Source organism: Geotrypetes seraphini, chromosome 3 (genome assembly GCF_902459505.1).
Source record: "Geotrypetes seraphini chromosome 3, aGeoSer1.1, whole genome shotgun sequence".
Classification (NCBI taxonomy): Eukaryota; Metazoa; Chordata; class Amphibia; order Gymnophiona; family Dermophiidae; genus Geotrypetes; species Geotrypetes seraphini.
Window position 1 is genome coordinate 202,657,680 of NC_047086.1, and position 27,336 is coordinate 202,685,015.

At 47.1% G+C, this 27,336-nt stretch overlaps 1 protein-coding gene across 2 annotated transcripts in view; it reads left to right on the plus strand.

The window, feature by feature from the left end:
* The window catches only part of DIP2B (disco interacting protein 2 homolog B), a 443,690-nt gene that overhangs the window by 356,235 nt on the left and 60,119 nt on the right, over positions 1 to 27,336 (plus strand). For both annotated transcript variants that reach the window (XM_033936084.1, XM_033936083.1), the window contains exons 31-33: positions 3,773 to 3,941; positions 17,808 to 17,978; positions 19,730 to 19,791. In XM_033936084.1, the coding sequence (XP_033791975.1) occupies positions 3,773 to 3,941; positions 17,808 to 17,978; positions 19,730 to 19,791 (402 nt within the window). The remainder of the gene's footprint in view (positions 1 to 3,772; positions 3,942 to 17,807; positions 17,979 to 19,729; positions 19,792 to 27,336) is intronic.

Sequence of the window (27,336 nt, forward strand, 5' to 3'; positions counted from 1 at the left end):
AACTTTTCTAAACAAACAGTTCTTTGCAACAATTGTCCCAGCAAAATTTCCACAAAAAGAAAAACTCAAATCATTGGCAAGCAACTGCCAGACTCACGGCCATGGGTTCCACACTTCAACTTCAGGTATTCCACCTTCAACTATGTCTATGCTTTCCTCAGGGACTGTTAGCGCTGTAGAATCCTAGACTGCAGAACCTTCCCATTCCAAGGATTCTTGGGCGGGTTCTTGCCTTTGCTTGGTCAGGAGAGTCCTATCAGCTCAAGTGCTGCCTGTTTTACTGACTTTGAGAGCTGTTTTAACAAGTTACGGCCACACCCCATCTTACGTGGCTGGGGCACAGGTTTGAATGCTGTCTGGCTCCCTCCCAGGTCACTAGAAATATTGCTTCTAAGGGAGCTTATTCTCTTACTAGGCTCTGGCTTCACAATGGGTTCCAGCTCATGGTCAGGCTCAAGCCCCTCAGGATAGGCATCCCTGTTCTCTACACTCTCTGAGGTATCACTCACAACTGGTTTCTGGTATCGGGGCATGGGTTTTATGCAGGATTTAACCTTGACATGTTCATCGCTAGGGATGGAAATGTCACAAGTGTTACGGTCAGAAATGTACTAGATTTTCTACTTGGTGTTCTACTCGCCAAATGGAGCCAATGTCTACCTCCTTGGCTTCAGTTTTGGATTATTTACTTCACTTATCACAATCTGGACGCCAGTCTACTTCTATCCGAGTCCATCTCAGTGCGATTGCTGCTTTCCATCAGCCTCTTGATGGGAAACCCCTCGTCACATCCTGTGGTTTCATGTTTGATGACAGGACTTTTTAATGTAAATCCACCGCTCAAACCACCTCCAGTGGTCTGGGATCTCAATGTTGTCCTAGCTCAATTGATGAAGCCTCCATTTGAACCAATTGATAAGGCTCATCTCAAGTATCTTACTTGAAAAGTGGTTTTTCTGATTGCCCTCACGTTTGCTCGAAGAGTCAGTGAGTTACAAGCCTTGGTTGCGGATCCACCTTTCACAGTTTTCCACCATGACAAAGTGGTCCTCCTTACTCATCCAAAATTCTTGCCTAAAGTTGTTTCGGAATTTCACATCAATCAATCTATTGTTCTTCCAGTATTTTTTCCAAAGCCTCATTCTCACCCTGGAGAAGTGGCGCTCCATACTTTGGACTGTAAGCATGCCTTGGCTTTCTACTTGCAACACACTCAACCTCACAGAACAGCCCCACAACTTTACATCTCCTTCGATCCAAATAAGTTGGGGCATCCTGTCTCGAAGCAAACCATATCCAACTGGATGGCTGCTTACATCTCTTTCTGCTATGCTCAGGCTGGTCTCCCTCTGCAGGGTCGAGTCACGGGCCCCAGAGTTAGAGCAATAGCGGTGTCTGTAGCTTTTGACTATTTACAATATCCAGTAATACAAAAGAAAAAAAGGTAATTTCATAGACAATACATAATCAATCATACACAATTCCTTTTTAAGCCCACATAAATGGGGAGACATGATACAATTTCACGAAACAATTTATAGGAAAAGATAAAGAACGTACTTCTCGACTCACCCACGTGAGTCTAAAACCTTTCCTTACTTTAAAGGGATTCTTAAATTTTTTTTTTTCCTCATAGACTCAGCTCTGAAACTTAAAGAAAAATTTAATTCATTTCTGTTCTCGAGTAATTAAAAATTGTTGTAGTTGAATGGGATCTCAAAAGACATATTCAATGTCTTGTAATTTAACAAGACATTTACATGGAAATTTTAGGTAAAAAGATGCTTCTAGAGCCAAAACTCTGACTTTTAATCTCAGAAACTCTTTCCTCCTTAATTGAGTAGCTCTAGAGACATCAGGAAAAATTCTAACCAAATCTCCACAAGTAATGCCCAGCAATCTCTTGCCTTCATCAGTCTACTTTATTGTTTATTTACTCAAAACTCTAAAATTCATTTAGTTTCATACTTATTCTTAATTTCATAACTCCATAAATATTTCTTCATTGTATTTCATTTTAGTTCACTTCACTTCCTTATTTAATATCTTTTTCTTCTAATTTAATCTTATTGCTTAGCTACTTAGCTTCAAAGTTAGTTCTCAAACGTTCATCAGATAGGGACAGATAGGGAAAATGCTTGAGTACCTGATTGTAAAAACCGCTTAGATAACCTTGATAGGCGGTATATAAAATCCTAATAAACTTGAAACTTGAAACTTGATCAGTGCCACCTCTCCCGACATGCATGTTTCAAACAAGGTTTTTCTTCAGAGGGGAACAATCAAATATGTGCAGTCTTTCTAGAGTTTTGAGTAAATAAACAATAAAGTGGACTGATGAAGACAAGAGATTGCTGGGCATTACGCATGATCCAGTTAATATCCAAAGGTCCATACAAATGAAAAAATGAAGAATTAATATATATATACTTAAACACATATAATGAAATGTATGTTAATATCAGACAATAATCTCTTTACAGTGTATATGGTGCCACAATATGTAAATAGGCACCATATAGCTTTATTAGATTAGAGATTTAAAAGAGTACAGAGAATAGTTTAAAAAAAGGATGCCATATTTTGTGGATCAAAAGTATTTATTTTTTCCAATGTGGCTAAATCTACACAATTAAGATGGAAAGAAGTTTTGATTTTAAAATCTAGGGTTTGGGGGGCTCCTTTTTATTTTTTGAAATTTCCATGTAAAAGTTTGTTGAAATTTCTAGATAAAGAATATGTATTTTGAGATCCATTACAATTAGAACTATTTCTCAAATTAAATGAAAGTGTAAAAGTTTAACTGATCTTGATAGGAGTTTTTTTATATTTAATGTTTTCTTTATTAGAAATTTATATACAAGATAAGATACAACACTCTGAAAACAAACACAACCGGAAACAGAACTCAAGATGAGAGAGTCTACCACGTGGTTTCTTCGCAGTGACTAAAAGAACCCAACAGAAACAGATCAATATCCACCCCTCCCCCGCCCACCCCATACCCCCACCCTCCCAAGCACTCCAGTGTCAAAAATTCAAAAGAGCGTGGCGATAGGTATTTAAATAGCTATATGCCAGATAATGATGGATTTTCTTAGATCCTGTTTTGCATAAATTTTTTTTTATCACATCAAATCTCTCTTGGTGTAGGCTTGTTGGATTCTGTATTATATGGAATATATGATACTTTTTTTTTTTTTCCTTCCATATCCTGTATTGTATTCTGTGCAAATTCAATAAAATTGTTTAAGGTTAAAAAAAAAAAACAACAACCCAAAAAACATTAAAGGATAAGCAAAAGAAATATTTGGCTCTGGTAGAGAACTCTAATCTTGACTCTTAAGACTTTTCATTGGTACATAAAGTACTGGATGTTAGTAAACTCACACGACCATCTGCAGCTATTTTTTTTTCCAGTTATATCTTTGCCTTTCTGTCTATTCTACCAACTTCTCTTAACTTCATTGCTTTGTCATTCAAAATACTGAGTATTCCAGTACTGCATGCTGCTCTTAAGGGGTGAAACATGAAGAAGTACTTTTTCTTTATCTCCATCTGGTTGAGGGAGATATAACCAACAAGTTTAGGTCTGATCAGGTAAGAAATAACTTTCCATGATCTGCTTTAATAAATTAATTACTGTAATATGGATGATTTCATTTATTGATTGTTTAATTCAAAAACATTTGCAATAAAGAGAAAAAAAAAAAACTTAATAAGTAACTGAAAGACCATATAGCAATACTTGCTGTCTTCTTTTTTGTGGCAGTGTATATTCTGGACACCAGTCAATCTTAATCCCTCCTATGGAGTTGGAATCCAATCTTTTTCTCTGGCTTTCTACAGTTAGTCAGTACAAAATAAGAGATACCTTCTGTTCCTATTCAGTAATGGAGATGTGTTCAAAGGGACTTGGGAATCAAATTGAGGTCCTGAAGGTAAGAAATAGAAATCTCAAAACGAATATGGAAAGCTTAAATTGTTTTTGCATGCACAAGCTTCTTCAGGGTTTACCACCCATTGGCTATGTAACAGATGCACTTAAAGCAATGTTTTTAATCTGTACAATGTCAGCAGCCAAGCTGGCACAGATCAGGAAATCTGCACTATCTGCAGGAAATAGGTTTGTGTTCATTGCTTATAGCATGGCAGAGGCCTTGGGAAACTTGTATGGACATTAAACTTTATATCTTTGGAGCACCTTACAAACTGGTTTTGTGTTTTAATTTTTTTTTTGAAGATGACCAGTTCATCATAGTCCTACAGGTGGGTGATGCAACTATATACCGTATTTTCTCGCATATAACGCGCGCGTTATACGTGGTTTTTACGTACCGCGCACACCCTTGCGCGTTATACGCGTGAGCGCGTTGTACAAAAATTTTTTTACATAGTTCCCCCCCACGTCTGATTCACACCCCCCCCCCCGCAGGACCGCTCGCACCCCCACCCCGAAGGACCGCTCGCACGCACCCGCACCCCCACCCCGAAGGACCGCTCGCACCCCCACAGCCTCCCAACCCCCCCCCCCCCCATCATGTAGAAGCTCCTACCGGTGTCCTGCTGCTTCCTCTTGGCGGTCTCGACACGATTGGGGCAAGAGGGAGCTCAAGCCCTCTTGCCCCAGCCAACCGCGGCACCCCCGACACGATCGGGGCAAGAGGGAGCTCAAGCCCTCTTGCCCCAGCCAACCGCGGCACCCCCGACACGATCGGGGCAAGAGGGAGCTCAAGCCCTCTTGCCCCCCTGACTCCCCGACACGATCGGGGCAAAAGGGAGCCCAAGCCCTCTTGCCCCGCCGACTCCCCAACTCCCCGACAATATCGGGCCAGGAGGGAGCCCAAGTCCTCCTGGCCCTGGCGACCCCCCCCCCCCCCTGCTAGTTGTTCGGGCCAGGAGGGAGCTCAAACCCTCCTGGCCACGGTGATCCCCCTACCCCCACCCCGCACTACATTACGGGCAGGAGGGATCCCAGGCCCTCCTGCCCTCGACGCAAACCCCCCTCCCCCCAACGACCGCCCCCCCCCAAGAACCTCCGACCGCCCCCCCAGCCGACCCGCGACCCCCCTGGCCGACCCCCATGACACCCCCACCCCCTTCCCCGTACCTTTGTATAGTTGGCCGGACAGACGGGAGCCAAACCCGCCTGTCCGGCAGGCAGCCAACGACGGAATGAGGGCGGATTGGCGCATCCGTCCCAAAGCTCCACCTACTGGTGGGGCCTAAGGCGCCTGGGCCAATCAGAATAGGCCCGGGAGCCTTAGGTCCCACCTGGGGGCGGGGCCTGAGGCACATGGGCTCAACCCGACCATGTGCCCAAGGCCCCGCCCCCAGGAGGGACCTAAGGCTCCCGGGCCTATTCTGATTGGCCCAGGCGCCTTAGGCCCCACCAGTAGGCGGAGCTTTGGGACGGATGGGCCAATCCGGCCTCATTCCGTCGTTGGCTGCCTGCCGGACAGGCGGGTTTGGCTCCCGTCTGTCCGGCCAACTATACAAAGGTACGGGGAAGGGGGGTGGGGGTGTCGTGGGGGTCGGCCAGGGGGGTCGCGGGTCGGCTGGGGGGGCGGTCGGAGGTTCTTGGGGGGGCGGTCGTTGGGGGGAGGGGGGTTTGCGTCGAGGGCAGGAGGGCCTGGGATCCCTCCTGCCCGTAATGTAGTGCGGGGTGGGGGTAGGGGGTTGCCGTGGCCAGGAGGGTTTGGGCTCCCTCCTGGCCCGAACAACTAGCGGGGGGGGGGGGGTCGCCAGGGCCAGGAGGACTTGGGCTCCCTCCTGGCCCGATATTGTCGGGGAGTTGGGGAGTCGGCGGGGCAAGAGGGCTTGGGCTCCCTTTTGCCCCGATCGTGTCGGGGGGGCAAGAGGGCTTGAGCTCCCTCTTGCCCCGATCGTGTCAGGGGTGCCGCGGTTGGCTGGGGCAAGAGGGCTTGAGCTCCCTCTTGCCCCGATCGTGTCGGGGAGTCGGGACCGCTAAGAGGAAGCAGCAGGACACCGGTAGGAGCTTCTACATGATGGGGGGGGGGGGTCGGGAGGCTGTGGGGGTGCGAGCGGTCCTTCAGGGTGGGGGTGCGGGTGGGAGTGTGTGCGAGCGGTCCTTCGGGGTGGGGGTGCGGGTGCGTGCGAGCGGTCCTTCGGGGTGGGGGTGCGAGCGGTCTTGGGGGGGTGAATCGGACGTCGGGGGGGGGCATCAGGCTTTCAGGGTGGGGACAGGACTTCAAGGTGGAGAGAAGAGTCGGGCGGGCGAAAGGAGAGTCGGGGTGGCCAGAGGAGAGTCGGGGCTGGCGAAAGGAGAGTCAGGCGGCGACGGGAGTGTCGGGCAGCATGCGCGGTATACGGGTGTGCGCGGTATATAAAAATTTCTGTACATAAATTTGTGTTTTTTGCGCGCTATACCCGTGTGCGCGTTTTACACGGGTGCGCGTTATCTATGTGAAAATACGGTAGATACTGAAAGGATACTTCTTCCAATGCTTTCTGAAAAGCCTAAAGGTGTTCACAGTATATATGCAAGTTTCAAGTTTATTAAAAATTTGATATACCGCTTATTATATATCTAAGTGGTGTACATGATTACAAAGCTAAAGTTAAGACATTAAAAGGTAATCACAATAACCAAGACAAACTAAAACAAAAGTAGGAAAGGGGAGAGAAATACAGGTTTTCAGCAGCTCTCCTTATTTGTATTTTTCTCTAATCTTTAAGCAGCTGTGGATTTTGTTGTTTTTATTTTAGGGTTTCTTTTTTTGGCAATTAATTTTTCTTGTCATCTTCACTACAGTGCTAGCCACATACTGTGCTGTGTACGTCTAGTAGCGCTATAAAAATAAGTAGTAGTTGTTTTGAAGGATATCATTTTTTATCCCAGGACAAGCAGGCAGCATATTCTTAACGCATGGGTGACATCACCGACGGAGCCCCGGTACGGACACTTTTAACTAGAAAGTTCTAGTTGGCCGCACCGCGCATGCGCGGGTGCCTTCCCGCTCGACGGAGAAGAGCGTGGTCCCCAGTTTCTTCGTTTCCGCGGAGCGAAGAAGACGCATGTATTTTTCAACGGCCGTTGAAATATCGGATTTTGCCTTCCCGCTCGCGTTTTTGTCTTCCTTTTTCTTCTTTTACCTTCGGGTTTCTTTTTCATTTTAAATTCCAAAAAAAAACAAAACTTTGTTTTCTCTTTATTTTTCGAACCAGCCCCAGCGGGGCCTGTTGTCACCATACAGGCCTCCGGTTTTGATTTTGCGGAGGCCGTGTTTCCCTTCATGCCCCCTCAGCCGGGCTTTAAGAAGTGCCAGCGGTGTGCACGCCCGATATCTCTCACTGACCCGCACAATTGGTGCCTACAGTGCCTGGGTCCAGAGCATCGGGCTGACACCTGCACCCGCTGTGCTACTCTTAAAAAACGTACATTAAAAAATAGACAGATCCAACAAAATATTCTTTTCGGCACCGGATCTGCCATGGAATCAGCCGCGCCGTCAACGGCATCGCAAAAGTCGGCACCAACTACTTCGACACCGCCTGATCCTTCCTCGGGGTCGCTGGCACCAGGTAAGCCAGCTAAAGAAGCCTTCCACTTCCCTTGAGCGCCCTCCTGCCACACCGGCGACGCCGGTTCTCCCGGCATCACACCGACCCCACAAACGCTCTGCCCCGATTTCGGTGAGTGCCTTGTCATCGGCCTCCTCATCGCCGGGGCATGGAGCGGCACCTATGGTACCGAAAAAGAAAAAAGCGGTACCGGTGCCCCCTCTGGATGACCGCATTGCGGCCATACTCCAAACCCAACTGCAGGAGCAACTACAACAACAACTCCAGCACTTGTTGCCCACACTGTTGGCCCCACTCCTTTCGGTGCCGGACCGGCCCGAGCCTCGCACCACACCACCGGTGTCGACACCATCGGTACCGTTGAACACCTCCATGCCGGTACTCGCGGCTGAACCACTTCATCCTCCGGTGCAACCACGCTCTGATGCCGACCCTCCCCGACATCGAGATCGACACCAGTCCCCCCGAGACCAGGACCGGCACCGATCTTCCTCCCCCGGTACCGTCTCGATGCGCTCTGGCAAATCCCTCTCTAAGACTCGCCATACTGAGCCATCCGCACCACCGTCCCATCCCGCGCATACCGACGTCAGGGACCCGGACTTATGGGAAGAATCCCCACCCGGTACCGAGGATGAGGCTTCATCAACGGACGAGGAACCATCGATGGTCGATACCAGTTCCAAACCTGAACAGTCCTCATTCACAAAATTTCTACGAGAAATGTCGGCAGCTCTGTCTATCCCTTTGGAGTTAGACTCTAAGAAGTCCCAGGCTTTCCTTGACGCCCTGGACTTCGAACAACCCCCCAAAGAATTTTTAAAGTTACCCGTCCACGACATCTTACAGGAAACTTTTTACAAAAATTGGGAAAACCCTCTCACGGTACCGGGTGCACCTCGAAAACTGGATAGTTTATATAGGGTCATTCCTATCCCGGGGTTCGACAAACCTCAACTACCCCATGAATCCCTTCTAGTGGAGACCACTTTAAAGAAAACCCAGGGCTCCAGTGTTTATGCCTCTACTCCTCCTGGCAGAGAGGGCAGAACGATGGATAAATTTGGCAAGCGCCTTTATCAGAATTCCATGCTTGCCAACAGAGCTAATAATTACACCTTCCACTTCTCCTTCTATATGAAGCATTTGGTGCAACAACTCTCCTCCTTCCAAAAGTACATCCCTGAACGCAAGGTCCCGGTTTTTCAACAACAACTTTCCAGTTTGCTCCAACTCAGGAAATTTATGGTGCGCTCCATTTATGACTCTTTTGAGCTGACCTCTCGAGCATCTGCCATGGCTGTTGCCTGGCTGAGAGTTTCTGACCTCGATATTAATCACCAAGACCGCCTAGCCAACGCACCTTGTCTTGGTGATGAACTCTTTGGGGAGTCCCTGGACTCAACTACCCAGAAACTCTCGGCACACGAGACCAGGGGGGATACCCTGATCAAACCTAAGAAGAAAACTCCTCCTGCTCGCCCCTACAAACAGCAGTCTTCCTATCAACGGAGGTTCTCGGCCAGACCTCTCAACCCGCCTCAACAACAACAGTCTCGCCGGCCTCGTCAGCAGCACCAGACTCAGGCACGTTCACAGTCTCACCCACCGACCAAGCCTCTCCCGCAGTCAAAACCATCTCAGCCCTTTTGACTCTTTTCTCCAGGGCATAGCCAGTCTCCCACCATCCTTGCCTCTTCCTCAGCCGATAGGAGGACGTCTTCAACTGTTCCTCAACCGTTGGGAGGTCATCACATCAGACCTGTGGGTCTTCAACATCATTCGCCACGGCTACTCTCTCAATTTCCAGACTCTTCCACCGGACAATCCTCCCATAGAGTCTGTTTCTCACTCCTCTCAATCCCCCCTCCTCCTGATGCTCCCTCCTTCTTCTCAATGCCATCGAAGAGGTACCCCCAGACCAAAGGGGTCGGGGATTCTACTCCCGCTACTTCCTGGTTCCCAAGAAGACAGGAGACCTCCGTCCCATCCTCGATCTCCGGAACCTCAACAAGTGTCTGGTCAAGGAAAAGTTCAGAATGCTCTCCCTTGCCACGCTTTACCCGCTTCTCTCTCAACACGACTGGCTATGTTCCCTAGACCTCAAAGAGGCCTACACTCACATTCCAATCCATCTGACTTCACGTCGCTACCTCCGATTTCAGGTACAGCACCGCCACTATCAGTACAAAGTGCTACCCTTTGGCCTCGCATCATCACCCAGGGTGTTCACCAAGTGCCTTATTGTGGTGGCGGCCTTCCTCAGGTCTCACAACCTCCAGGTGTTCACGTACTTGGACGATTGGTTGGTGAAAGCATCTACGTCTCCGCTTGTGCTGCAAGCCACACAACACACCATCTCTTTCCTCCATCTCCTGGGGTTCGAGATCAACTACCCCAAGTCGCATCTGCTTCCCACACAGCGACTTCAATTCATTGGAGCAGTTCTGGACACCACTCTGATGAGGGCGTTTCTTCCCGCCGACCGACAACGAACCCTGCTCCATCTCTGTCGTCAGGTGCTCCTTCATCACTCCATCCCAGCTCGGCAGATGATGGTCCTCCTAGGCCACATGGCCTCGACGGTCCATGTACTTCCTCTGGCACGACTTCTCCTCAGGACACCTCAGTGGACTTTAGCCAACCAATGGTCACAGACCTCGGATCCTCTTTCTCATCCCATCTCTGTGACATCGTCTCTTCAGCAATCTCTTCAATGGTGGTTGAACTCCTCAAATCTTTCCAGGGGTCTACTCTTTCATCTGCCCCCTCACTCCATGATCATTACCACGGATGCCTCCCCCTATGCGTGGGGAGCTCACCTGGGAGATCTTCGCACTCAGGGTCTCTGGACCCCTCTGGAGCGTCTACATCACATCAATTTCCTGGAACTCAGAGCCATGTCCTATGCTCTCAAAGCCTTCCAGCACCTTCTCTACCCTCAGGTCCTTCTTCTATGCACAGACAACCAGGTTGCCATGTACTACATAAACAAGCAAGGTGGCACCGGATCTCCCCTCCGCATCTGGTCCTGGGCCACGGCCCACAGTCTCTTCCTCAAGGCTGTATATATCCAGGGCGAACAGAACTCCCTGGCCGACAATCTCAGCCGCATCCTTCAACCTCACGAGTGGACCCTGGATCCTCCCACACTCCGCTCCATCTTTGCGCACTGGGGCACTCCGCAAGTGGACCTCTTTGCAGCTCCTCACAACCATCAGCTGCCCCAGTTCTGTTCCAGACTCTTCTCTCCTCACCGTCTGGCCCCGGATGCATTCCTGCTCAACTGGACGGATCGGTTCCTCTATGCCTTTCCTCCACTACTTCTGATGTTGCGGACATTGTTCAAACTCCGCAGGGACAGAGCCCTGATTCTCTCAGGGACATGATTCTCATCGCTCCTCGGTGGCCTCGCCAACACTGGTTCTCCCTCCTGCTCCAGCTCAACTCCAGGGAGCCCATTCCTCTTCCTGTGTTTCCTACTCTACTTACACAGCAGCATCAGTCTCTACTGCATCCCAATCTGTCCTCGCTCCACCTGACAGCTTGGTTTCTCTCGGGCTGACCTCTCCAGAGAACCTGTCTCAGCCTGTCCGTTGTATTTTGGATGCCTCCAGGAAACCGGCCACCCTCCAATGTTACCATCAGAAATGGACCCGGTTCTCCTCTTGGTGTCTACTTCATCATCACGATCCTGCCTCATTGGCGGTAGAAACTATACTGGACTATTTGCTTTCTCTTTCCGACGCTGGCCTCAAATCTACCTCAATCAGAGTCCACCTCAGTGCCATCACTGCGTTTCATGAGCCTATCCTCGGAAAACCTCTCACGGCTCATCCCCTGGTTTCCCGGTTCATGAGAGGCCTCTTCAATGTCAAACCACCGCTGAAGCCTCTTCCAGTCGTCTGGGAACTGAACGTGGTTCTCTCAGCCCTCATGAAACCTCCATTTGAGCCTCTTGCCACAACTTCACTCAAATTTCTTACATGGAAGGTGCTTTTCCTCATTGCCATCACCTCTGCCAGGAGGGTTAGTGAGCTACTTGCACTGATCGCTGACCCACCTTTCACGGTTTTTCACCATGACAAGGTAGTTCTGCGTACCCATCCTAAATTTCTTCCCAAGGTGGTCTCGGACTTCCACCTCAACCAATCCATTGTGTTACCTGTCTTTTTCCCTAAGCCCCATTCTCATCCTCTGGAACAGGCATTACACACGCTGGACTGTAAGCATGCCCTTGCATACTACCTTGACCGTACCAGGGCTCACCGCTCGTCCCCTCAGCTCTTTTTGTCCTTCAACCCTAACCGTCTAGGTCGACCTGTCTCTAAACGGACGCTTTCTAACTGGCTTGCTGCCTGCATTGCGTTCTGTTATGCTCGGGCCGGTCTCTCACTGGAAGGTGCTGTCACGGCCCACAGGGTCAGAGCTATGGCTGCTTCTGTGGCTTTCCTCCGCTCCACGCCCATCGAGGAGATCTGCAAAGCTGCCACTTGGTCCTCAGTTCACAATTCACTTCTCACTACTGTCTGGATGCCTTCTCCAGACGGGATGGGCACTTCGGCCAGTCTGTGTTACAAAATTTGTTTTCCTAATGGCCAACCATCCCTCCTCCCTCTCTGTTAGCTTGGAGGTCACCCATGCGTTAAGAATATGCTGCCTGCTTGTCCTGGGATAAAGCACAGTTACTTACCGTAACAGGTGTTATCCAGGGACAGCAGGCAGATATTCTTACGACCCACCCTCCTCCCCGGGTTGGCTTCTTAGCTGGCTTATCTTAACTGGGGACCATGCTCTCCTCCGTCGAGCGGGAAGGCACCCGCGCATGCGCGGTGCGGCCAACTAGAACTTTCTAGTTAAAAGTGTCCGTACCGGGGCTCCGTCGGTGACATCACCCATGCGTTAAGAATATCTGCCTGCTGTCCCTGGATAACACCTGTTACGGTAAGTAACTGTGCTTTCTTTCCCTTTCCAGACACCTGGTAGTCTATTTTGTCTCTCTCCAAGATTTCTCCAGTCATTATTTTCCAAGTTTTGTTTAAGCACTGTAATGATATAACAAGCAAATAAACATCATATCATGTATACAAATACTCATATAACTTCAAAAGATAAGATATATACAATTTTCTAATTCTCTTTCCCTATTAACTGGCATAATACATATTTTCCAAAAAGATTAACCACACATTGATCTTCCTTGATCCTATTCAATAATAATTATATTATTACACTGACAGATTTCTCCATTGTATATGTTTTCCCCTTGTTTTACGATATAGGTGTCTATTTTTCCATGCTGGGGTTTCATCATTGAGAAAATAATCACACTTTCTTAATAACTGATCCAGAGATGGTATTTGTTTTTGTTTCGAATGTGATAAGTAATTTTCCTGCTATAAATATTGCGCAGGCTAGTTTTATGATGATTTGTCATCCCTGTGGGTTTTAGATGTAGTAGACAGTATCTTGCCTCCTTTGGGTATAGCTTTCCAATGAAAGAGTTCACAGTTTGTAATAATGATTTCCAAAAAGCCTGTAAGTAGCAAAAGGACCACCAGATATGATAAGACCCCAAATCACCACATTCTCTCCATCACCACCTCCTGCCAATTCCATATATATGGACTAATTTTTCTAGGGTATAATATCAGCTTGGCATTACCTGCAGATTCTACACTCCATGGTGGCAACCATAGAGGCAATTCCATAGGCAAGAGCCCATCTGCGTCCTCTGCAGAGCATGTTGGTTGCCTAGAGGGACTCTCTCCAGTCGCAATTAGCCTGGACAGTGGAAGTGCACCAGAGTCTTCAGTGGTGGCTCTGTACTAAATAAACAGAAGCCTATGAAACAAGTTGGGAGAGTTAGAATATATTGCACTAAATGAAAAGATAGATTAAGCGGCATCTCTGAGACCTGGTGGAGGGAAGATAACCAATGGGACATTGTAATACAAGGGTACAAATTAACTGTATATTGCAGTGATAGAGTGTATTGGATTAGTGGCGGGGGTAGCATTTTATATTAAGAAGGTTTTTGAATCAAATAGATTAAAAATTCTAGAGGACACGAAACACATTTTATTTAAGAAAACAAAACTTTATTCAATTTTAAGCCAAAGCAGATAGCAGAATCCCTATGGATAGAAATTCCATATGTTAATGAGAAAAGGTAGTGAGAGTATTACAGACTAACAAAAGTAGGAAAGGGGGGAGAAATACAATAATCAAAACTAAAGTAAAACTTAGTTTTATATATCGGGTCTTCAGCCAGAAAGAAGCTCGACTTGGTTAACAGTAACTAAAAAAATATTTTAAAAAGTAACAATCAGAAAATATTAATATGACTAGTTTCCAAAGTGTTTGGCAAATAAAATAGTTTTTAAAGATTTATGAAAAAGTTAAAAAGGACCAGGACCCCCTTAAAATAAAAGGAAGTTTGTTCCCTAGTTGAGAAAATTTGAAAACCAAGGATTGACTGAAATTCTTGACTCCTTTGATTCCTTTCACTGAAGGAAGGGAGAGTTTAAATTGTTGGGTGCCTCTTGCATAGGAGAATCTATAAGCATTCCATAATAAAGAGACAAGAGGGATGAATTTTGTTGTTTTTATTTTAGGGTTTCTTTTTTTGGCAATTAATTTTTGGCCAAGATGAACAGACAGATAAAGAAATGTTACCCAGTTTGATAACCTCCCTAATTTCAGATAACAAGATGATAATGAATGATTTCAATTACCCCAATATTGACTGGGTAAATGTAACATCAGGGCATACTAAGGAGGTAAAAATCCTTGGTGAAATCAAGGATGACTTTATAGAGTAGCTGGTTCAGGGGCCATCAAAAGAGGAAACAACTTTAGACTTAGTCCTTAGCGGCATGCATGATTCAGTACAAGAGGTAATAGTGCTGAGGCCACTTGGTAACGGTGATCATAACATGATCGGTTTTTATATAATCTCTGGAGTAAGGACACACAGGAAATACAGTACATTAACTTTTAGCTTGCAAAAAGGAGATTGATAAAATGGGGAGAATGGTAAAAACAGAAAAATAAAACCTTAGGGGGGAGTAGCTGCAAAGTTCAAAAATTTATATCAGGTGTGGAAGTTATTCAAATATACCTGTAAGTCTAGACCAGATATATTTCATGTATTAAGTACGGAAGAAGGAAGACCAGATTAGAGAATGACACGGGGAAAAAATTTGTCCCAGTCCCCACGAGCTCAGTCCCTGCCTCATCCCCACAAACTATCTGATCCCATCCACACAAGCCTAGAATAGTTTTATACTGAACTTATTTTATTAAAGTATAAAAAGAAACAATATTTTATACAATTGTTATTTTATAAATCATAGTTCTGGCTGCTGAACTAGAGAAAGTGATGTTCAGCTGGCAGGGCTTTGTTTATAAATGTTTATCAACACAACTAATATTCTAAAACAAAACAAAAAATAGAATAAATAGAAATTTTTTTTTCTACCTTTGTTGTCTGGTTTCTGCTTTCCTCATCTTCTCCTCATTCAATTCCTTCCATCCACTGTCAACCTGGTCTCTGCTTCTTCCATATACTCTGTTACTGTGCCTCTCCCTCCCATCTCTCTTTCCCCTTCCAATTGGTCTGGTACCTATCATCTTCCCTTTGCTCCCTCTATAGTCTAGCATCTTTCTCTTCCCCATTTCCCTTCAGTGTCTTCTCCCCACTCTCTATTTCCCATTTCCCTTCAGCGTCTTCTCCCCACTCTCTCTTCCCCATTTCCCTTCAGCGTCTTCTTCCCACTCTCTCTTCCCCATTTCCCTTCAGCATCTGTTCATCTCCATCCACCCCTCCCTCCTTCTCTCCACTCCCTTTAGCTCTCTTCACGTTGTCCAGCAGCCATCTCCCTCCACGGTCCGATCATCTCCCTCCCTTCCTTCCCCTTACCTTCGTGGCGATTTTAATTTTCTTTCTACAAGCAGCTGAAGCCTTGAAGTTGTGTGCGTCTTCTGGAAACGTCTCCTCTGATGCAACTTCCTGTTTCCGGTTTCAACAGAGGAGAACTTTCCAGCAACCAACTTCTCTTCTGATGCAACTTCCTGTTTCCGGTTGCGTCAGAGGAAAACTTTCCGGCAGCCACACATGACTTCAAGGCTCTGGCTGTTTGTAGAAAGAAAATTAGAAATTGCCATGAAGGGAGTGGAGGGATGGAGATACCTGGACGGATGGCAGCGATCAGACGGATGGTGTTAATTGGACGGATGGTGTTAATTGGCTGTGATCATTAGTAAGGTGGGAGGGAGCTGCTGGATCACGCGATTGGTGACTGCGCGCATTCACTCCCTTAACTGCAGAGACAAGGCCATTCATTGTTCCACAGAGCAGTGAATGGCCTTGTCCCCGTCCCTGCGGCAACCTTTTTTTTTAATTTGCCACCGTTTCAGCCAGATGACAACTGGTATGGTTAACTAGTGAGGTAAAGGAAACTTTTGGAGCTAAAAGAAAATCCTTCAGAAAATGGAATCTAACTGAAGAACTGGGCAACAAAGTTTTTGCTGCTTCAACCCTTTCAGGTGTATCTTACAGATTTTTGGCTGCTGATCATGAAAATCACGTATTGCATACCATTTTAACAAAAAAGTACATTTTTACAATTTCTTGTTATACTTTCAGGCTAATGCAATTAATTCTTAACCTAATTCTTAATATAGGCCTATTGCTCACGTTATACATTGCTGGATATAGTGTGGACATGTCCAGCCATACATTCAGGGCAGGTTGCATAATGTCCATTGAAATGATGCAGTCTGGGCATGCTGTACATGGGCTTGATGGATTCTGCCTGAAAAGGCTATATAAAAGCAGTTTGTATACATCACTTATAAAATCCTTACTTACATTCAAAACTAGAACTAGTAATCAACCGGAATTTATCAATAGATTTTTTTTATACACTATGCCCTCCTTAGATCACTCTGATCCGCTACACATCTTCTCAATATCCCCTCTTTAAAAAATATTAACACCATTCGCTTAAATATCTTTTCGGTTACTGCACCTTCTCTCTGGAACTCTATACCTAATTACATAAGAGAGGAAATAAACTTAAATCAGTTAAAATCTTCGAGTAGTTGCTACTCTCTTAAAAACGCTTTTAAATAGCACCTGTCCTTATAAGGACAATTCCACATCTCTTCTCTTGGACTTTCCCCCTTTTGTTCTTTCCCTCAGTGTCTCCTTTCTCCATAATTTTGTAGTTCGACCCCTCTTTCCCTTTTGTTCAAGTTTTTCCGTTTGGTTAATTATTCCCCCATTCTGTCTATTTTATTAACTTCATTGTTTTTATTGAATTAACTTGATTGTTTTTATTGACTTATATACACCAACCAGAAGCCTGATTAGGCGGTATTATAAATTTTTAAATAAACTTAAACTTGATAATCTTCATTACGTGTCTGTCAGTTCAGGTGTATTTTGATGCTTCAAGGCATAGTATTGTCTATGTAAGTAACTTACTTAGTAAGCCAGTTAATTATTAATTGTTATAGAACGATTTGTGACAGCAGAAGTGTCTCGCCAATGTTGCAACAGCTGTGATACATTCTACTACATTTGTGGCGAGTACACGCTTAAGCCTCAAAGATGCACCATGAGTTGACTTGTTAAGAAAGCGTATGAGTTGTACTTTGGTTGCAAGATTGGTGATCAAGACAAACCATGGGCTCCTCACATTTGTTGTGCAAGATGTGCAATTGATCTTAGAGCTTGGCTCCGAGATACTTGGAAGTCAATGTCATTTGTTACCTCAGTGATATGGTGAGAACAGAAGGATCACTTGACAGACTGTTACTTCTGTCTGACAGATGTATGTGGTTTCTCTGGTAAAAATGAGAACGGGCTACTGGGCATGATGGACCATTGGTCTGACCCAGTAAGGCTATTGTTATGTTCTTAACATTAATTATAAGTGCTGTTGTTTCTTTAGGCAGAATTTGAATATGGTCATAGTGAAACATGCCATGCATCAGTTCAAAAAAGCTATTATATGATGCAGCAAAGCAGAACATGCAGGGGAAGGGGACACAGGAAAGAATATCCTGCTTGTGAACATAAGTCGCAAGGAAGGGTAGGGAAGAGGGTTAAGAGGAAAGATAATAAGGAGCTATAGAGTGAAGGCACTTGAATATGAGAAGGTTGAACTCGAGCCAGTGTAATATTTGTAGTACATAAGAGAATATATTTGTGTCAGTACTTCTGCTTTCTTTGTAAAATACATTTTTTTTAGGCAAAGGGCATTAATTTGTCTTATGTGCGGACCTGTGTGGTGGTAGCAGAGGAACGTCCAAGAATTTCACTCAGCCAGTCTTTTTCCAAGCTTTTCAAAGACCTGGGGCTGTCATCCCGTGCTGTCAGTACTACCTTTGGATCAAGGGCCAATATTGCTATCTGTTTACAGGTGAGAAAAGTTTCTGTTCTTTTTGAGGTAAAACATCTGTCATGCTTCCTTGTACCACAGTGCTGTGTTAAACACCTTTTACAGAGAGCAATCATTTCCCTCTTTATGAAGCTAAGGCATTATTTTGTAATCATCAGAGAATGACATGATGACAGAATTTGTCACTGTCCCCATGGATAACTGCAGGAAACCATCCCATGTCATTCTTTATTGTCTACCTCAACCTTAGTCCGTCTGCACTAGCATTCTTCAATGCAAGGCTTGAGGGTCAGTGGTTGTGGCCATTCCTATTCTGATTCTTCCCTCTCTCCTTAAAGTAGGACATGGAGATGGTTTCCCATGATTATCCACAGGGATGGGATGGTGACAAATTCTGTTACCGTGTCATTCTTTAAGAATCTCTTTTATAAGAAAGGGGAGATATGATGGAGCCATTTAAATATCTCTATGCATAAATGCACAGGAGACGAGTCTTTCAATTGAAAGGAAGCTCTGAAATGAGGGAACATAGGATGAAGGTGAAAGGATAGACTCGGAAGTAGCCTGAGAAAATACTTCACAAAAAGGGTGGTGAATATATGGAACAATGGTAGAGACAAAACAGTATTTGAATTCAAGAAAGCTTGGGATATATGCATAGGATCTCTAAGGGAATGTATGGGCAGACTGGATAGGCCATATGGTCTTTATCTGCCTTAATTTTTCTCTGTTCCTTATATGTAAATAGCACATATATAGATTGCATATACAGGCAGTTCCTAGTTTAAGAATGCTTGACTTATGTCAAACTCATACTTACGAACTGGGGTACTGCCTCTCCCTTCCTGTGTCAACATGACCCACCTCTTCCCTTCTATGTTCCAACATGCCTCTTGTCATCTCCCTCCGTTCCATGTCCCAAATTTGTGCCTCCTGCGTTTACCTCCTCTTGCCGGCTCCCTCCTAGCCGCACTTCTGTTGTGAAAGCCACAAGCGACGGCTCCTGCAAGAGGTCCACTGGTCTTGCAAAACCGTGATCTACGGCTCGTGCATGCAGCCCGCTGATCTAGAAGCCTTCCTTCTGATGTTTGTGAAAGGGAAGGCTTTTTGCCACCTTATTGCTGTCAGTATGGTTGCTTGTATAATAGGGTACATGTTTTTCATTCCGACTGGGATATTGCAGACAGCACACTGAACTCTAGGGGAAGGGAATCTTTCATTTGTTCACCAGGGACACCTATTTACCAAACTCAGAGTGAACACTTTCTGGGTTCCAAAGGAAACTAATGATCTGTAGCCTCTGGCCAAGGACTGCCACAACAATTACTGTCTAGGAAGTGGGTTGTAAAATGAGGGTAAAAACAGGTGATATTGAATGGAGGCTGCTTATGGTTCTGTAAAAACACCAAAAAAACAGGAGGAATCTGCCATTTTTCAACCCACATATGTTTGCACATAGCTGTCTGAGTTGATACATATGAATTTTTTTGTGGCTTAGGGACCACGATAGGTCTTCATCTCAACACATTAATGTGTAAATTAAACATTAATTTTAACAATAAATTGAGTACATAAGCTATTATCACAGAACTGTTAACATGGCATTACTGGTATGGCTCATAGTGATTTGACTATTACGGAAACAGCTTTTGGACAGCATGTTTTGAAGTACTGCTCCTGGCTATTAAAAACAGTTGGTTGTTTTTGTTTTTTTTGTTTTCTATGCCTGCACTTCATTTCACATGAAAATTATTTGTTCTTTTTCTCTGCAGGGAACCTCTGGCCCTGATCCTACCACTGTGTATGTGGATCTGAAATCACTGAGGCACGACAGGTATATGGTGTAACTGGTCTTTTTAGACTTTGAAGTAGCATCTAAGATAGTGGTGGAACCTGTAATGCCAATTGTAGCTATCTGCAATGAAGCTGATAAGAAGCAAGCAACACTGTTTCTTTACTCCAGACTGGTAGAGGTTAATCTTTACGAGTGGGTATATATCCCAATCATGACCAGCAGGTGGAGACTGAAAACAAAACTGTGGACTAGTACACAAGAGATACCTTCCCCTATTCTTATCAGTCTTCTTTCAGTCTCCAGCAGGTATTGAGTGAGCTGTACCCATCTCCCTTGGTAGGACTGTTGGAATTTGTTTAGGTGTTTCTAGTCCCTGTTTTTGGCCGGATTGAGCTAGGGTGGGCCCTGTTTGGGGGTCCATCCGACCTAGGAGGTGTCAAACCCAGCAGATGTCGAGCGGGGTCCCTCCCCCCCATTTCCTCTACCTCCCCACATTTTTTTAGAGGATCCTCTGCAGTAAGCCTTTTCCCCTAAATCAAGCAAGGCATATTGCTTTGGGAGCCTGTGGAGTCTGTTCTGGGGAAAAATTAATCCTGAGATAGTGCCGGTCTGAAAGTTTGCTTTCCTTTAATTTTACTGTATTTTTGTACTAACCATTTAGCTAGGTCGCGTATGGAGCAATTGAGCCCTTCTCAGGGGTAGAGGGGCATAATTTGGTCCAGACGCGAGGCACTTGCAGCCGGCCTGAAAACTGCTGTTCGGGCCGGTGCGGTGGTGGAGCTCCATCGGCAGCGGCTGCAGGTGCCCAGAACTCCCCGCTGATAGGGCCTCGTGAGTCGGCAGGGAGCAGTGGGGAGGCCCACAGAGGGATTCCCTTGACCACCAACGGTCAGGGTACAAAGGATTCCCTCTCAACTCATTTTTTAAGAGCTCATGCCGGCTTGTCTGCTTCAGCGGCTGGGACTGTTCAGGCTTCCCAGCCGCTACAGGCCCAGGAGGGGTTGTTTGTGACGGGAACTTCGCCATTTTTTCTGTCTGGCTCCTCCATTTTGTCTGCAACCTCAGGTGACCTTCCCCCTCTATTGGAAGCACAGGGACAGGTTTCAGCTGGGTTCCTTGCTGTGGCAGGGGGTCCCATGGGACCCCTGGGGGTTTTATCCCCGATTTACATTTTTCTTTGTGCAGAGCCTATTTTCAGGCGGCTGGGTATCCCACATGCACTCAGGGGGTTTCAGGGGGGGTCCCTCCACAGCCCCTGCACCCCCTGCAACTTTGCCTCCCTCTTCCCCTTTGGCGTCCCCTCTTCCTCCTCCCTCATCCAAGTGCCCGTCGGTGCCTTGGGTTACGGATTGGTGGTCAGAGGAGCGTGATGGCCTGGATGAGGACATGGACCCTTTTTTTAGGAATTCCAGGATCCTCCCGAAGGGACAGCCGCTGGCGGCGGGGTGTTGGGTTTCCCACCTTCCGGCGACGAGGCATCCGTGGTGCGCCTTTTTCAGATGGATGAGCTCCCAGACCTGTTTAAGCAGGTCTCCTCAGTGCTGCGTTTTGAGGAAGCGCCATCTGAGACCCCGCTTGTGGTGGACCCTCTTCTAAGGGGGATCCGTACTGTTTCCTGCTCTTTTTCTCTGCATCAGGATTTTCGGGATATTGTACTTGCACAGTGGAATATGCTGGAGGCGCTGTTTCAGTTAGCGCGCGTGCGCTATGGCTCATTAGTATCCCATCCCAGAGGGGGATAGAGCCACTTGAAAGTCACCAGTGGTGGACGCAGTGGTCTCAGCGATTTCTAAGCGGCATATCGTGCCTGTTGAGGGCAGTTGTGCCTTACGGGACTCTGAGGAGCGTAAGTTGGAGACCATTCTTAAGCAGAATTTTGATGTTTCTGCCTTGGGGATCCAGGCAGCTATTTGTGGGGGTTTGGTGGCTCGCGCTGTGTTTCGGTGGGCTGAGCGTGTCCTGGATCGTGAATCTGATGACTGGTCCTTGGTGGATCAGGAGATGGCAAAGATTGAGATGGCTGCCTCGTTCCTCTCGGCTGCTCTCTATGACTTGGTGCAGACGTTGGCTACGTCTCTGGCTTTTGGAGTGGCTGCGCGACGTACCTTGTGGCTTCGCGCTTGGTCAGCGAATGCTGCATCCAAAGCTCAGCTTACCATATTTCCCTTTCGGGGTCCTTTTTGTTTGGAGAAGAGTTAGATAAATTGGTTCAAACTCTGCCGGACTCTTAAGGTGCCCTGCCTGCCTGAGGACCATGCGCACCCGGCGTCTCGGGGTGGCACTGCCCGGGGGCGTCTGTGGGAGTTCCGCAAGTATCGCCCTGGGCGTGGGGCTGCTACTTTCCAGGCTTCCGGGTTTTCCCGGGGTTGGTTTTATTAGCGCATGCAGTCCTTTTGGGGGGCCCATCGGGGGTCTGGGAATCCCTCCGTCGGTTCTCCTGCTGCCTGTCCTGCACAATGACTCATTGCCGGCACCCCCTTTGGTTCCGGTGGGTGCCCAGCTGCGCAACCTTTTTTTCCCAAGTGGGCTGAGATCCCGTCCGATCAGTGGGTCCTGGAAGTGGTGCGTGACAGTTATGCTCTGGAGTTTGCCCGCTCTCTGCCAGATCATATCTAGCCTCTCCGTTTCAGTCGGCATGGAAGATGCTGGCCTTTTGTCAGACCCTTCAGTGCTTGCTAGATCTCAAAGCAGTTGTTTTAGTGTCCCCTCAGGAGTGCGGCACCGGCAGATACTTCATTTACTTTGTAGTGCTCACGAAGGATGGGACCTTTCGGCCCATCCTAGATTTAAAATGGGGTCAAAAGGACTTTCAGAATTCCCTTTTTTTCACATGGAAACACTGTGGTCTGTCATTCTGGCGGTTCAGCCGGGGGAGTTCCTGACTTCTCTGACGGAGGCCTACCTGCATGTTCCCATTCAGGCCTTCCATCAACGCTTCCTTCGCTTTGTGATTTTGGGTCAGCACTATCTGTTCTGTGTGCTTCCCTTTGGTCTTACCACGGCTCCCCAGATGTTCACCACGGTTATGGTGGTCATCACGGCAGCCTTGCGGTCAGAGGGCATTCTGGTGCATCTCTACCTGGATGACTGATTGATTCAGGCATAGTCGTTGCAGGAGAGCACCCGGATTACGGCTCGGGTGGTGGAGTTTCTCCAGTCACTGGGCTGGGTGGTCAACCTTTCCCAGAGTCGGTTGGTCCCATCTCAGCATCTGGAGTACCTTGGGGTTCTGTTCGACACCTCCTTGGGGAAGGTCTTCCTTCCAGAGGCCCTCGTAAGCAAATTGCAATCTTAGTTTCGCCTCCTTATGGCGTCCCGGTGTCCTCAGGCACATGATTTCCTCCAAGTCTTGGGGTCGATGGTGGCTTCCCTAGATGTAGTGATGTGGGTGAGGGCGCACAGGCGTCCTCTTCAGTTTGCTCTGCTCCATAGGTGGTTGCCCTAGAGGCACAGTTTGGTTCTCCCTGATCCTCTGCGAGACTTGGCACGCTGCAGTCTTCGTTGGTGGCTCCAGACCTCTCATCTGGTTCAGGGGCCGAGTCTGGATCCACCACAGTGGACGGTGCTTCTCAAGGATGCCAGTCTCCTCGGTTGGGAAGCTCAGTGTCTAGGTCACTCAGCTCAAGGCACCTGGTCCACAGAGGAGGCGTCCTGGTCGATCAATGTGTTGGAGATTAGAGCCATCCATCTGGTGCTATTAGCCTTCCACTTCTTCTTGTCAGACAATGCCACGGCGGTGGCTTATGTCAATCGTCAGGGAGGCCCCAAGAGCACTCGGGTAGCGTAGGAGGTGGCTCTGCTCATGCTCTGGGCAGAGTTGCATCTTCAGGCCATCTCGGCCTCCCACATAGCCAGAGTGGAGAATGTTCAAGTGGACTTCCTCAGTCGTCACACATTATATCCCAGAGAGTGGTGTCTCAGTCCCATGGCCTTTCAGTTGACAGTGCAGTCATGGGGTCTGCCCCTGATGGACCTGATGGCCACAAGTGGCAACGCCAAAATGTCCCGCTTCTTCAGTCAGGATGAGGGTCTGGATGCTCTGGTTCAACCATGGCCAACAGAGGGATTGTTGTATGTGATCCCTCCGTGGCCATTAGTGGGCAGAGTTCTCCGCATCATTCGCCATCCAGGTCTAGTTGTTCTGGTGGCTCTGGATTGGTCTCGACGACTGTAGTACGCGGATCTGGTGATGCATCTGGTGGCGGATCCTCTTCCTCTGCCTCTCTTGGACAACCTTCTGTTGCAGGGTCCCATTCCAGTGTTTGATCTGGGTCCCTTTTGTTTTACGGCTTGGCTCTTGAAGGGGGTCACCTAGATAAGAAGGGGTATTCCGATAAAGTAGTCTCTACTCTCTTGGGGTCCCGGAGGCTGTCTACCTCTTGGGCTTATGTGAGGGTTTGGTATCTATTTGAGAAGTGGTCATGCGCGTGAGTGGTCTCTTTTCCGCTTCCCTGCCTACCGTCCTAGAGTTCGTACAGGATGGCCTGGACAGGGAACTGGCTTGGTCTTCTCTCCGGGTTCAGCTTGCAGCCTTGTCAGTCTTTCATGGGTTCTTGTAAAGTCAGCGTTTGACTGCCATTCCTGCTGTGATTCAATTACGGGTGGCCAAATTGCTCCAGCCTCCCGATTAGAGAGTTGCGCGGGGACAGAAACCCCACCCGTCCCCGTGAGGAATCCCACCCGTCCCCGCAAGGAATCCCTCCGTCCTCACCCGTCCCCGCGAGGAATCGCCTCCGTCCCCACCCATCCCCGCGAGGAATCCCCTCCGTCCCCACCTTTCCCTATAAACTTCAGAAATAGTTATTTTATTTAATTATGCTACTGAATTAAAGGCTCTGGTAGAGATCCATTTACAAATAAGCAAAGAGACTTTATTAATTTGGAAATATTAATTGGGAAGAATACATACTTTGTAAATGGGTTTCTACCAGAACCTCTAATGTAAATATAAAATATAAATACTCAGCTGATGAGAACCCACAAGCTGTCAACTGAGGACTTCCTTTGCAGTTGGCCGGGGGTCCCTTTTGCCAAGCTTGGCAGGCAGCAGTAGTGTCCCTGAGTCACAGATGCTGGCACCTCAGTGGCTCATGGATGCTGCCAGCGACTGCTGCGCTTGGTGGAGGGGAGTTCTGGCCATCTCTAGAGGAGGTCCTTTGCTGGCGGTGCTTGGGGATCCCCACCAGTCACAGCAAGGGTCAGCAAGTACTTCAACACTGTAGAAATAAAACCAGAAATGCATTTCCTTTTCTTTTGAACACAAAACAAAGACATCTGCCATATACATTTCCCAAAGCTAACATATTTTACCGGCCTTTGTATGAGGGAGGTCTGGTGCTCCAGAGTAAGGAGACCTGCAGCCATAGAGCACAGGACTCCCACGGGGATGAAAACAGGCCTACCTAAATTCTGGCGATGCAGGCATGCAGCTTAAATACAAGTTCACTTGCAAACACCTCTTTCTTACCTTTTCAGTGGGCTCCCTAAACCCAGTCTGATAATCTCTTCTTTGTTATTGCCCAAACCCCTTTGACATGTGGAAAAACACTTCACTGAATGTCCTCACACTGTAACTTCACCATTGATCATAGGCCTCTACCTCATAACTCATTTGTTGCACATTCCCTCGATCTTTCTCTGTGATTCAGGAGACAACTGCCAGCAAACCTCCAGGCATCAAGACCTCTCCTCTGGTTCGTATACAGCACTGGTGATAGGTCTCCTAGTTATCCCCTCTGCTTTCTTACAGTTATATCGCAAAATACAAGTTCGGCATCGCAGCGGGAAACAGCCATGCTGAGCAGTGAGCTCAGCACGTACACAGCTGAAAGCCTTGCTTGCTGATTGGTCCGGCGGCACTGGACCAATCAGCAAGCAAGGCTTTCAGCTGTGTACGTGCTGAGCTCACTGCTCAGCATGGCTGTTTCCGCTGCGATGCCGGATTTGTAAGCTGCATGCCTGCATCGCCAGAATTTAGGTAGGCCTGTTTTCATCCCCGTGGGAGTCCCGTGGGCCAGGGGGGCGTCCCCGTGGGAGTCCCGTGGGCCAGGGGAGAACCCACGGGATCCCCGGGATCCCCATTCCCGTGCAGACCTCTACTCCCGATCAACCCTCTGTTCCATCTTAGGATCTGAATCTGGTTCTTTCAGTGCTAGTGCACCCTCCCTTTGCTCTGTTGGGCGCCTGCTCTTTGAAGGACCTAACTCTTAAAACGGTCTTCTTGGTGGCCATTTCTTCTGCTAGATGTGTTTTCTGAGCTGCAGGCTTTCTCTTGTAGGGCTCCCTTCTTGGAGTTTTTCTAGGGAGCGGATTGTCTTGCGGCCTGTTCTTTCCTTTCTGCCAAAGGTAGTTTCTCCTTTTCCTATCATTAAGGCAGTGGTCCTCCCGGTGTTTGGTAGTCGGGATGGCTCTTTTGAGCGGGAGCAGTTGAGCAAGTTAGATGTCGGTCGAGTTCTTCGCTCTTATGTACAGAGGACCCAGGAGATTGGGAAATCAGATCATCTTTTTGTCCTTCTAGCAGGTCCTCGTAAGGGGGATGGTACTTCTAAGGCTCTTATTGCACACTGGATCAAGGAGACTATTGCTTCCACTTATCTTCTGAGGCAGAAGCCTGTTCCAGAATTTCTCAAGGCTCATTCCTCTCGGGGTCAGGCGGCTTCTTGGACTGAGTCTTCGCTTGTGCCTCCAGTGGACATTTGTAAGGCTGCGGTTTGGTCTTCCTTGCATTCCTTTGTCAGACACTTCTGGGTAGACGTTCAGGCGTGTCAGGATGTGGTGTTCGGTGAGCGTGTTCTGGTGTTGGCCCTTTGGGGGTTCTACCCATGATGGGGACTGCTTTAGTATGTCCCACTCGTAAAGATTAACCTCTACCGGTCTGGTGAGTGCTAAAGAAGGAGAAATTAGGTTCTTAGCTGCTAATTTACTTTCTTTTAGCTTCTCCAGACCAATAGAAGTCCCCACCCTGGCTGTTGTGCGAGCAGTTTTTGTTTTTTTGCTGCGGTTCTAGTATTTTTCTAGGGCCGGGGAGAATTAAAGAACAGCGTCTGTGGCTCAGCTGGCGAGCTGTGGGGACATTTTCTTTCTGGTATCTCTCCTCTGCATTTTCCAACAACATTTGGGTATGTTATTACTCCTGTTCGGAGTATTGTTTATTTCTTTTTTCAGTTCTTAGTTTTGCTTGGCTATTCGGCAGACTGATAGGAATAGGGGAAGGGGTATCTCTTATGTACTATTCCACAGTTTTGTTTTCAGTCTCCATCTGCTGGTCATGATTGAGATATATACCCACTCATAAAGATTAACCTCTAACGGTCTGGAGAAGCTAAAAGAAAGTAAATTAGCAGGTAAGAGCCTAATTTCTCCATTTGTCTGTTTACTTGTCACAAATAAGCATGGTCAGTGTTTGCATACAGAGAGAAAGCATAAACTAGAAACTATAAAGAACTTTTACCTTTTTTAAAGAGTTTGATAAATTACTTAACCAATAGTTTATTGTAGAAGAATTATTTTTCAGTCTAACAGCCCAGAATCTAACTGTATGTAGAGTATTTGGGATATTAACCTAAAGAGCATTGTTCCACAGTC